This window comes from Neltuma alba, unplaced genomic scaffold (genome assembly GCF_004799145.2).
Source record: "Neltuma alba isolate B1F8T4 unplaced genomic scaffold, ASM479914v2 tig00012148_pilon, whole genome shotgun sequence".
NCBI lineage: Eukaryota > Viridiplantae > Streptophyta > Magnoliopsida > Fabales > Fabaceae > Neltuma > Neltuma alba.
In genome coordinates this window covers 558,905-571,106 of record NW_021636697.1, presented here as the reverse complement: position 1 = coordinate 571,106, position 12,202 = coordinate 558,905, and the positions used below count along the sequence as shown (strand labels likewise).

The window sequence follows — 12,202 nt, the reverse complement described above, 5'->3', positions numbered from 1 at the left end:
GAGATAGTACAACAACGCAACTTAAAGTAAAAAATAAATAGGCTAAATAACCTATTTATCCAACCCTAAATCAGAACTATGGGACCATGCTCTCTGCGTAGCAATAATTTCCCGATTAGCGCTTCAATCTAAGCCCTCAACTTGTTTTACCAAGAAAATTTAATGCTTTCTCTGCCCCTTCGCTGAACTCACAGGATCGTACCCCAAAACAGTCTAAGCAGGAAGCGGCGCGTAGCCTCGCTGCGCGTGTAGGAGTATTTTTACTTTAAAGCGCCCACGCGAGTTGCTGGCTGGGCTGGGTTGCTCCTCCAGAAAAAAAGCACGCCGAGGCAACGATCAGTCAGACCCCGCCTCAATTGACTCTTGTTTCGAAATTTTGCGCCTTCTGAAGTTGTTTCTGTAACGTTTCGCGTACCAAATTCTTGAGCTCGGGCTGAGGAGTGAAGTTCATTCTCTTCGTTCTTTTCCCTACATCATCATTATTTTGATATCATCGTTTACGCATTTTTCATTTGATTCCTGATTGTAATTTTCAGCTTTTCCGTCCCCATTTATGGAGTCACCCGCAGTTGGTGTGCTGCCGGCTAAACGCCCTGCAAATGGTATTCCCTGACTCTTGTCTCTTTACCTCCTCTCACGTGAATCGTATTTGTCGGGACAATGTTGGTCGCTAGTTGCTGAGCATCTTATATTGTGTTTTCAGCCGCATTTTCTTGCATGGTCCTAATGCTTGCGATCATTTCACCTCTTTAATTGATTATGCTCTTCGTTGTCTCTCTTTTCTTTCTAGTTTATCTGAGCGCATGCATTGATACAGTTGTGCGCTAAAAATATTTTGCATATCAGAGAATCGAACCCACTATGGAATAGAAGCTAATAAAATATTGTTTTGACTTCATTCGGAGTGTCTAAAGGCTCCATGGAATCCACTTTGGGCGTAGTGAGTTGCCGGAGGTCTTGAAGCACTGAATTGATACTAAGATCAAACATTTTTGTAAAACTGATCTCATTGATGAGCTTTATGAAGTGGAAAGCAGATGCTGCATTTGTATATTTATCATTGTTTTCGCTCGTATCATGTTCCTTGAGGAATTTTCGTTGTATCGTTGAAGATAGATGTCTTCAGGTCTTTCCTCCCCTTATTATAGCTGTTGCCATATTATAGCTGGTCTTCAGGTCTCCTTTGTGAATTGTAATGCATCAACGGATGTTGATTTTGTTTAACTTTTGGTACTCGTTATTTTCTGAGAACAGGATTTAATTTAGAGAAACACAAAAGATTAAAAGTTGTAGACTATAGCAATCCATATGCAATTGCCGACTTGCTTGATGGCCTGAACCACGGAAAATTTGGAAGTGTCACAAAGGATATAGAGTCCCTTATAGCTCAAAAGATGCAGACATTGAGCCCTATATTTGCAAAAGATCCTGCGCTTCTACAGTTTGTGAAAGTGGGAATGAATCACAATGAAGACACTGCAAAGGTGAAAATTTTAATCAGATTCGCTGACTTACAAACATGGACTGGGGCTAACCGGCTAAGGCCTAATACACTTTAGCTAACGCATACTCCATACATTATACTAATGGTTAATGATTTTCCATGTCAGAAAATCATAGATTTGGAGGATAATCTCAAGACAAAGACTGCTCCAAAAGCATCATCAACTGTTGTAATTATTGATTCAGATGAGGAAGATGATAGAGATAAGAAACCTTTTCTGCCATTTCAAGAAGTTGTACTGCCAAAACCTGTTGTCCCACCGACTACAAAGGACATGGTTGTAAGTGTTTACCTGTTCTGTTAACCCTAAAGTGGTGAAAGCATGAAATAATTTTATGTTTGTGTATTTGAGCTTTGTATTTTGAAAGTATTTTCTTTCTATAAGAACTGAATAAATTTGATTGAAGCATATCTTATTTGACTGTTATTTGTTATTTTTTTTCCTGGGTGTTGGAAAGGGAGGGTTTGATTCTTGTAAATATATATCTGGGAGGTGTGTTACATGTTGTTTATCTTTATTCTCATGTTGAGCGGATTGTCTAGGGCTTTGGAGCTCATTACCTTGTGTAACAAGCTTTGACGCGTAACAGCTAATTATTGATGAGCATGTGATGATGCTCAAGTAAAATTGTGACATGTGGCAAAAATCATGAGAAATTTCGAGTTCCTTCTTTTCCTGACATAGGATCTGGGTCAGTATGGTGATGTTACTTCTATTTTAGTACTGTGACTTCTGCTAATTGGGACGACTTAGAAGTTACTCGTCTGAAACTTCTCCTTAAATGGAACAGTTATGTAGATTGTCACCAATTTTCTTTCTAAACTTTAAAATTTGATTCGAACGGAAACACACTCACTATCAGATAAACCCATACTTTGGATTACTGCATGTGAAAATTGTTTGCTCCCTGTTGTCTGATATTGTGTGTGTGTGTGTGTGTGTGTTTTGCCCTTTTTATGACACGTGTGGATGTTGTATTTGTTGCAACTTATCATGTCTTGCATCCTTTTGATCTGACTTCCTTTGATACTTTATTTGCAATTATCAATAGGTGTACCATGGTCCCAATGCACATCCTTCTATTGGGTGTCATGCTGGAATTCTAGGTGTAAAACCTGAACTTTCTCTTGTTGGTGAAGACAACATTGAAAAAGATAAAGGTGCTTTTATTGGTGTTCAAGGGGAAGACAATCCACAGGCTGATACAAAGGGCGATGAGCTAGATGATATTTGGAGGGAGATGTCAATGGCAATAGAATGTTCCAAAGTATGATTACTTTTTGAGAAAAGCAAATGTGACAGTGTTTGATTACTTTATGTGCTGCCTTATTTGAAGTAATTGCATTTTATCGTTATTACTCCTTAAATATTCTTGACATTTAGTTCCCCTTTCCCCTTGCTAGTCTCCCATATGTTGTGCTTTCTATAGCTCATTTTTCCTGATAAATTCCTTTTATGATTTTCACATAATGTAAAATTGCGTAGTTGTTTAGATGGTAAGTATGCTCTTACCTTCTCTACCAAGGTGAATCACCTATAAAAATACAATGGTAAGTTCCACTGGCACTAATTTCTTTTAATTCTGCTTTCACTAGGATGATGCTATGGATTCTCCACATGATGAAGCTGAAAAGGGTGGGGGTGACTGTGATCACTCTTATGTTTTAAAAGATGATCTTGGTTATGTTTGTCGCGTCTGTGGAGTTATCGACAGAGGAATTGAAACCATATTTGAATTCCAGTACAAGGTTAGATCCTTATATCTGCATTATACTTTAAGTTGGTAGATATCTGGGTATGATCTTTATTTCCCCTAAAAAAAGGTGATTCAAATTGAGCAAAATAAATTTCCCAAATTTCCACAGAAGAAGGGAAAGGAAAAACCATAATTTATTTTGTCATGCTCAAAATTCTATTTTTGTATGGTTTGAAACATCTAACCTTTAAATTGAAACGAGATTTTACTTGTTGCGATGGTTTTTAGGACAATGATTTATAACCAGAATAAGTTATTTTCATGAGTAATTTGCTGGATTAAGATAAAGATTGCTTTTTGTTGACACTTGTGACAGTTCAAAAACATAGTCCCTTGTTAATATTTTCATTTTGTTAAAGGTCAAAAAAAGTACAAGAACTTACGCGGCTGATTCATGGAATGCCAAAGAGAGAACAGCGCCTGAGGTATCAGGACTTAAATTTGGTGAAGATGGTCTTGTGATAACTGAAATATCTGCTCACCCTAGGCATATGAAGCAAATGAAACCTCATCAAATTGAAGGATTTAATTTTCTTGTCCGTAACCTTGCGGGTGACAATCCTGGTGGTTGCATCTTGGCCCATGCTCCTGGTTCTGGGAAGACATTCATGATAATTAGTTTCATGCAAAGTTTTCTGGGCAAGTATCCTCAGGCTCATCCCCTTGTGGTTCTTCCTAAGGGAATATTGGCTACTTGGAAAAAGGAGTTCCAAACATGGCAAGTGGAGGACATTCCACTCTATGATTTTTACTCTGCTAAGGCAGACAGTCGGTCTCAGCAACTGGAAGTTTTAAAACAGTGGGTGGAGCAGAAGAGTATTCTTTTCCTAGGATACAAACAATTCTCTTCAATTGTCTGTGATACTGGAACTAGCCCCGTATCAGTAACTTGCCAAAAGATATTGCTTGAGGCTCCTTCTATTCTAATTTTAGATGAGGGACACACACCAAGGAATGACAACACTGACATAGTTCAATCCCTTACGAAAGTGCAAACTCCTCGAAAAGTTGTGCTGTCAGGAACCCTATATCAAAATCATGTCAAGGAGGTGTTTAACATTTTAAACATTGTGCGTCCACCAAATTTTCTACGTTCACAGACATCTCGACCTATTGTCAGGCGCATTAAGAGTAGAGTGCATGTACCAGGCGTGAAAGATTTCTGTGACTTGGTGGAGAACACTTTGCAGAAGGACCCTGATTTTAAAAGGAAAGTGGCTGTCATTCAAGATTTGCGTGAGATGACAAGCCAGGTACTTCATTACTACAAGGGAGATTTTCTTGATGAGCTTCCTGGCCTTGTAGATTTTGCTGTTGTGCTCAATCTTACTCCCCGACAGAAGCATGAAGTCCATAAACTAAAGCACTTATCCAGAAAGTTTAAGATAAGTTCTGTAGGAAGTGCTGTTTATCTCCACGCTAAATTAAAGCCTATGGCGGAAAATTGCGCTGAGAATTCTGCTGTATCTGATCAGATGATGGATGAGAAAATAGAGAGTATAGATGTGGAAGATGGAGTAAAGTCAAAATTCTTTCTTAAAATGCTGAACCTTTGTGAATCAAGTGGGGAGAAGCTTCTAGTTTTCAGCCAATATCTCTTGCCTTTGAAATATTTAGAAAGGTTAACTGTGAAAAGGAAGGGATGGAGTCCAGGAAAAGAAATATTTGTTATATCAGGTGAATCAAGCTCTGAACAAAGAGAATGGTCCATGGAGCGGTTTAACAATTCACCAGATGCTAAAGTCTTCTTTGGCTCAATCAAGGCATGTGGAGAAGGCATATCTCTGGTTGGGGCATCGCGCATAATTATTTTAGATGTTCATCTAAATCCATCAGTGACACGCCAAGCAATTGGCCGTGCATTCCGACCAGGTCAGACAAAGAAAGTCTTTGCATATCGGTTGATAGCTGCCGATTCTCCTGAACAAGAAGACCATGATACTTGTTTCAAGAAGGAATTAATATCAAAAATGTGGTTTGAATGGAATGAATACTGCGGCTTTCGTGATTTTGAAGTTGAGACTGTTAATGTGGAACAATGTGATGATTTCTTTCTGCAAAGTCCGTTGCTAAGGGATGATATTAAAATTCTGCATAGAAGGTCAGTGGTCGCCTCTCCTGCCTTTTAAGACAACCATGCAATTCTCTCTTAACATTTTAATATTCTGTTGTGTGTTTCATGTAGGCCTTGACACTCAGGTGAGCTTGATGGACCGGGGTAACTGAAGTTCGTTTGAGATTGCACAGTTTAACGTACAGTCCAATGTGATATCGGCTCCGTAAACTTGATTCTACTAGTTTGTAAATGCACAGTAGTTCATAACATTAGGCATGTCCTTCTTTCGATGTCCTCAGTTTTTTTGTCAAAAAAAAAAAAAGAATCAGTCTTGTATTGGCTTGCTCGCGGTGATTTACATCGTAACTCGAGGGCTTGAAACTAAGTTTCTGACGAAGATCCTTTAAAACAACTTCAGACAAAATTCCGATGGGGAAAAATAGAAAAATTGGGGCCCAATTGTGTGGAACTGATAACAAGGTACAGGTGCGTTCTCCTCTGTCTGATCTTCATCCCAAAGCGCATCTTCAGTCACTGAAAAGGAGTTGGATACTTCGATCTGTTCATGTTAGCTGATTCTTATTATAAGTTTGAAATAACTAATTTACAGATAACTAGTAATTAGTTAAAATTACTCAAAAAATAATAAATAGGTGAAAAATATATTTTTATTTTTAAATGTATTTATAATAAATAAGAAAAATAACTAAAAGGTGACATTGAAAAAAATATATTAAATGTTAAGATGTTTAAATTAAAGTTTATAAAATGGACCTTGTTTTTTGTGAAATTTGAAGTTTATAAATAAGAGAGAAAGGAGTAAGGAATAACCGACATCTTTTACTCAGTTATCTGAGTTCACATATAATTGCAATATTGGTAGTATCTCAGTAAATGAATTGGTTGTCTAATACTGAAAGAGAAATTAATTTGTTAATATGTAAAATGTTTCACATTCTTACGCATGCAATTATCAAGCTAATTTAATGCACTTTAGTAGCTGTATACATTAAACCCGAAGTAGATTAGCATGCGTTTGGCTCTGCTTCGAGACAGCCTCTTCGTCCAGGTCATGGGGATGTATATTACTATTGTTCAACATTCTTCGATTTGGTGAAGATGCTGCGGCAAAATGATGATTTTAAAACAATAACAGAACCTTCCAGAAATGACCAGTGTTTGATATCATGGCGATGCATGTTATAGTTCACGTTAATGAAGCTCGTTATAATTCTAAGCGCACTCCAATCTTTTTATTGGCCAGAATATAACATGATCATCCGATAAGAAAGCTAGATTTCCGCACATAATGTTTTTGTAAATTTAATGCCAACACTAAGGTGAAATCAACTAATCTATCCAGTTAATTACTGTTATATCCGTAAGACTGTTGATCTTAAATACATAATCTTTTATAAAATATAACGTTACATTTGTGACTCAGTAACAAAAAAGCAACTCTAACCATTTTCTCCGAACCAGTTTTGATGGTTATCACTTTGATGAGTATCCCGAACTCATTGTATCTAAATCATTCATATCTCTTTTAGATGGTTTGGATTTGATTTTTTTTTTTATTTGTTCAATATAATTATTTTAATGTGTATAAAATTTAAAATAGAGATAACCTCTTAGTTATCATTTTTTTTTTCAAAAAATAGTTTTTTATTTAAAAATAATTAAAAATTTTAAAGCTAAACTATTTAAATTAAATAGAGATGATCTAGATTTGATAAGCTTAAAATACTTATCAAGATGATAAAGACTGAAATTAGCTTTTTACTTTCTCACGGGAGATACGACTTTCCATTTTTCAACTTGCCAAGGGATATCGCGGGAAGTTACATAAGTTTTCGACACTGAACTAATTTTAATTATTTTCTTTCATCCAAGTAAAATAGTCAACAGGTGCGAGCAAGGAGTACTTGACACGATCTAGCTTCATCAATCCTATTGTTACACTTTCATTCTTTCCAACCCCCTTCATAACTATGGTTAAAAAAAAAAAAAGAGCTAACCTTCCAATAAATTTCGAGATAGAATACAACAGTTCTTGCATTGTCCTTGATGGATTGCTTCCTATACAGGGTCGTCTTATATCACTGTCAAACATGATGGAGGACCCACATCAGCGATCATCACTAATCACTCATTTTCATCCCACAAGGATTGTGTCTGATGTACTCAAATCAGACACAATACTATACTTTATTATACATCTTGCATGTCACAATATCGCAACAGGTTGTCTTTATGCTATAAAATCATGCCATTAACGGGACGCAGTGAACCTTCGGTGCTGGTTTCCAGCAGCTACGTAATCAAGTTCTGATGTCTGAGCTCCAATGGTACCATCCTCCCTCATGACAACGAAGCTATGACGACTCTCACCAGACATAAAGTCACCAACTTCACAGTGCTGCAAGCCTAATGTCAGGGACACGCCGTTCCCAGACTGAAACCTTCCCAACTCGGACATTTGGCACGCCGGAGCAACCGCCACAAACCCTGCATTGCCTTCATTAGTCTGAACATCTGTGTTATCTTGGAAGACACTACAGTCATCGAAGCTGAGCCTTTGATGCTCCTCGGTCTGCTTGTCAGATCCCAAGTCTTTTGTTTGTCCAAGTCCAACATTGCTGTTCTTGTCGGCTATTGAACGCTGGCTCTGTTGTAAATCATCGCACCCATCTTCGGAGATCTTGACATCGCTTTTGCCTACCTTGGATGCCTCTTCAGTTGAAGAACTGGAGTTCAAGTCGGCATCTCCAATTTCTTCCTTGTACATCTCCTCAATCATAGGTTTCCAGAGACGAACTCGTGCATTTATAAACCAATTTGAGACCTATATCATGCAAAAGGTATCTTCCTTATCTATCTCAGAGAGTTACGCCGCTCTAAATATATGAATCAAAAACTTCGAGTTCGATTTTGTTCTTCAGCATTTCCCTTTTTTGTTTTTTTTTTTTTTTTTTTTTTTGGGTTCCCTATTAAAATACAAGTAATTATCTTAGCCAGTTCCTAAGAAGACGGTTTTAAATTTTACCTGACTTCTAGTCAAACCTGTCTGCCTTGCTAGCATTGCCTTTTCAGAATCTTTGGGATAGCTGTGAAGCAAGAGAATAGGGCAATTAGATAACTAAACACATAAAGCCTTGGAACAATATCTAAGAAGCAAACAAGAGAAAGAAGAATACGGATGAAGGAAATGTTCAAAAAGCCAGGCGCGAAGAATTGAAACAGAGCCTTCTGGTAGTCCCCTTTGTGGCCTCCACGCATGATGCATCACTCCAAGCTGCTGGAGAGCCCTCTGTTGCCGGATTTGTTGGTCAACATACCGGAGTCTTGATATTCCAACTCCTTCATTATTTCCTGCAGAATCTTGCTCTCCAAGGCTCTTCTGTGTCGCACTGATCTGGCCAGTGATTGCATCATGCAAGCACCGGAAATGACGCGAAATGGTTTGGAGAGCCAGTGCCGTGTATGGTTTAGCTGCCCCACGTCCTGCTATCACATCAAATGACGATACCACAATCTGCATCTGATGATAATATTGTTTGTACCTGCTGTGAACCTGTGGCAATTGCATGGAGGCCATTAGAACTCCGAGAAAATGGCCTTAACATGATCACCATAATATGGTAGCCAGCACAATGCAGCAATTATGAGAAAAGACAGATTATTTAGCATGCGTTAACGAATACTATGGACTATTCATCTGGACTAGATCACAGGGCCATGTGATTAAGAATGGGATGAAGGAATGTAAGATAGGAGGATGAAATGTTCCGAATTAATTATAATATGAATATATATGATTTATTGGACAAATGTCTAATTAGATATGTGTCAGTCAGGTGCTTGTTTATAGTAGCAGTCCTCCATCAGCTGCTATTACTTAACATTTATATAACTTTCTTCGCGTCTGAAACATAAAGTAGCACTCAAGTCAGCGTAGTCATGGGTTGAGTATATGCTAATCCTATTGGTAAAAGGTGTTACCAACTTTATCTCATTCCCATTATTTAGCAATATACTACCTGCGGTCCTAATTATAAGAGCTAGTTAATTAATTTGAAGAGATTAAGAAAAGAAGTTAAATTAGTTATTTGTAATAAATAAGTATTGTCTTTCCTAAAATATCCTTGCTAATCAAATATATTAGCTAGAACTACTATTGTTAGAAGAACTATCTTGAAAAAAAATACATAAATATTAGAGACAAAGTGGATTGGGATCTTATATTTAGGACCAAAATAAAAGTCAAATAAGGTCTTATATTAAGGACTGGAAATAGTACTAGAGAGTTTATGGTTATGAGAGACATCAGTACTTGTTGGGAAAAAAACTAAAAACTATGATTCCTCCTTAAAAAGTTCCGTCAGCATGCAATTTCCAACACCGCTCCATGAGGGGGATGACTTCAAAGTTTGACACAACTCTATGATTCCTAAACACTATGATAATAACTAAACACTATGCTTCCTCCTTAAAAAGTTCCGTCAGCATGCAATTTAAAACACCGATCCATGAGGCGGATGACTTCAAAGTTTAAAAGGATGACTTCAAAGTTTAAAACAACTCTTGGGTTGCCCTATCTTGTAATTTAAGGTTATTAAACTACTAACAGTGTTGGAATACCACTCAGTAGTTCCCTGTTCCAAGACAGAACACACATATCTAACTTTAATTTGCCAACTGCTGGACCCCACATGTACTGTTTGGAATTTGAAAAATATATCACATTGTTCATAACTTACGAATAATGCATGTTGCTTTAGATTTCATATTTATATTGATATTAATAGTGACATTGATGATTATGGGCTCTTCTAAAGGTATAGAAGAACAGTTATGATCAACTGTGTGATGACACTGGACTTATAGAAGAGCAGAACTCAACTTAATATATAGGTCATACCTCATCCAGCATTGACAGTAGCTTTGTTAACTTGTTCTGCAGATCTTGTTTTTCAGCATGTAAAAGCTCACAAGAGGTGTTGCCGGCTAAATCTTGAGGGTTAGGCTCTCTATTAGCAGGGGCCCTTTCATTTTCTAGTCTCCCATCATTGATGGATTTTGACCTAAAAACGAATCAAAACTTGGGTTAGAACTTTGATCATGGAAAGGGGACACTTGGATTCCTGGTGGTGTTTGGGACCCAAGACTGAGAGATAATCCCTGGCTCTGCAAGTTATGTCCATCCATGGGGTGTGTTACTAGCATCTCATTTCTCCCCGGTCTCCATGCAGTGAAATCATAGGCCCCAGTTTGTTGCCCACCAAGATTTGCCAAGATTTCTTGCTGTTCTGGGGCTGATTGTGACAAACTCGTTGGTGGGATCACAAAGCACCCATTTTGCTCCTGAGAATTGCCAGAAATGCTTCTGGATATGAACCATTGTTCATATACAACGTTACATTACTAGGGGTAATCGGTGTCTCAGAATATGAATTTGGCAAATAAGTTGCCATATTGTCAAAACCCTCTGCTTGATGCTTTATGGAAGTAAAAGTTGTAAGCTAATCCAGACATGCACAGAATGTTTTTGAAAATTAATGGTTATTCAAAGTCACGCGCGGTACCAACACAGAAGAAGCTTAATTCCGCTTTAGATCATTATGCAATTCATGTCACCAGCACTGAGAGAGGATAAGTCATTGAAACTGACTCCTTTCATTAGCAGAATGCAGATCTCTAATTTCAGGTTTACCTGGCTTTATACATAAGCTGAAAAAAAGAAAAGGAAGCAAAATCAATCCCCAAGTACGCATACTTGTTGCCACCATAAATGAAATTTGTTACTTAGATGCTGTGAAAATCAAGGTAAAGGCAAAAATCCATGAAATTCGTACATGTGAAATGATGTGAGAATCAAGGCTCCAAAAAATGAACTTACTAAGCAAACCAAAATATTAATTGGAAGGAAGGGGGGTTGCTTTCTTTCCAATCAAGCAGCCGATCCGTGAAGAAAAAACAGAACGAAGCAAAGGAAAGAATCAAAAACTATAAGTACAACTGAATCTAGAAGAGCTCCTGTCCCATGGCTGAACTTTAGGCTCGGCTCTGCTTAAACTAAATTCAATTAGATAATCGAAAGGTCATCTTAATGACGTCAAAATCAAAACTTCTTCTCCGCCAAATGAAAGTGAATTATTGTTTCCTTATTTTTACCAGAATGAACGTAAACTAAATTCAAGGATTTCTTATCCTAATATATCAACGTAATACTCCAGGGGAACAAGAAATTGCAAGGAAAGAATTTAAAAAAAAAAAAAAAACTTTTCCATCAACGATCAAACATTTGCTCAGAAGAACCTCCCGCTGATAGCTAATTTACCAGGGAAAAAAGGGGGAGCCAAAAAGAAAAGACACTGAGTACTATCAATGTAGCCAACAAAATGGTACTAAAATGCAGGCTCCAAGAGAACTCACTCAAGGTTGCAGAGGATATGTAAGTACCCAACAAACTTAGGTTTCAGAACTAGAAAGTTCACACTTGCTCTTTATCTCTTCGACCAGAGAGACAGAGAAATGCAGTTTGAGGAAGAAAAACCATGAAACCAGAAACACCACCAGTTTTCTTCAGACCTTAAGAGGAAGAATGTTCAAGCTAAGAGCCTAACGTGGCCCTTTAACTCAGAAAAGTGGACTCAACCAAACCTGCATACCCATCTTCCAAAAGCATCATCTATACAGTTCTAGTCACCTGATGAACAAGCATACAGATACTACTCTCAACACTGCAACACGAAGAAAAGAGTCACTAAATGCAATTTAAAGTGGACATGTCGCGCATCGGTGTCGCATGTGATGCAGGACTGTGCTCACGGAACACAAAGGACAAAAATTCGTCGCAGAAAGATAACACGAAGGGAAAGTCTA

The 12,202-nt window shown here is 37.7% G+C and overlaps 2 protein-coding genes across 5 annotated transcripts; one reads left to right on the top strand and one right to left on the bottom strand.

Annotated features, from left to right (window-relative positions):
- Positions 1-211: 211 nt before the first annotated feature.
- LOC114723665 (protein CHROMATIN REMODELING 35-like) lies at positions 212-5,741 on the top strand. Of its 4 annotated transcripts, none has more exons than XM_028909887.1 (8): positions 249-399; positions 537-602; positions 1,255-1,484; positions 1,611-1,784; positions 2,557-2,772; positions 3,101-3,253; positions 3,621-5,362; positions 5,447-5,741. In XM_028909887.1, exons 2-8 carry the CDS (start codon positions 554-556, stop codon positions 5,451-5,453), a joined length of 2,571 nt encoding a protein of 856 aa, XP_028765720.1. In that variant the 5' UTR covers positions 249-399; positions 537-553; the 3' UTR covers positions 5,454-5,741. The 4 variants fall into 4 exon arrangements, with proteins under 4 accessions (XP_028765721.1, XP_028765718.1, XP_028765720.1 ...); XM_028909886.1 differs by having other exon boundaries at positions 249-440; XM_028909888.1 differs by having other exon boundaries at positions 212-602; positions 1,611-1,781.
- A 1,574-nt stretch (positions 5,742-7,315) lies between these two features.
- Positions 7,316-10,388, bottom strand: LOC114723681 (BEL1-like homeodomain protein 7; the record flags this gene model as incomplete). The annotated part of the gene is made up of 4 exons (XM_028909907.1): positions 7,316-8,162; positions 8,364-8,424; positions 8,515-8,891; positions 10,239-10,388. Coding segments are annotated over 4 exons (1,161 nt in total), but the record flags the coding sequence as incomplete, so codon positions are not given.
- Positions 10,389-12,202: the final 1,814 nt, after the last annotated feature.

What these genes read in the sequence shown, in the direction of transcription:
- LOC114723665 (XM_028909885.1), top strand. Translation starts at nt 554, where the DNA reads ATGGAGTCACCCGCAGTTGGTGTGCTGCCGGCTAAACGCCCTGCAAAT. An exon ending in CGACTACAAAGGACATGGTT is followed by an intron (nt 1,785 to 2,556) that starts GTAAGTGTTTAC and finishes AATTATCAATAG; the next exon opens with GTGTACCATGGTCCCAATGC. An exon ending in TATTTGAATTCCAGTACAAG is followed by an intron (nt 3,254 to 3,620) that starts GTTAGATCCTTA and finishes ATTTTGTTAAAG; the next exon opens with GTCAAAAAAAGTACAAGAAC.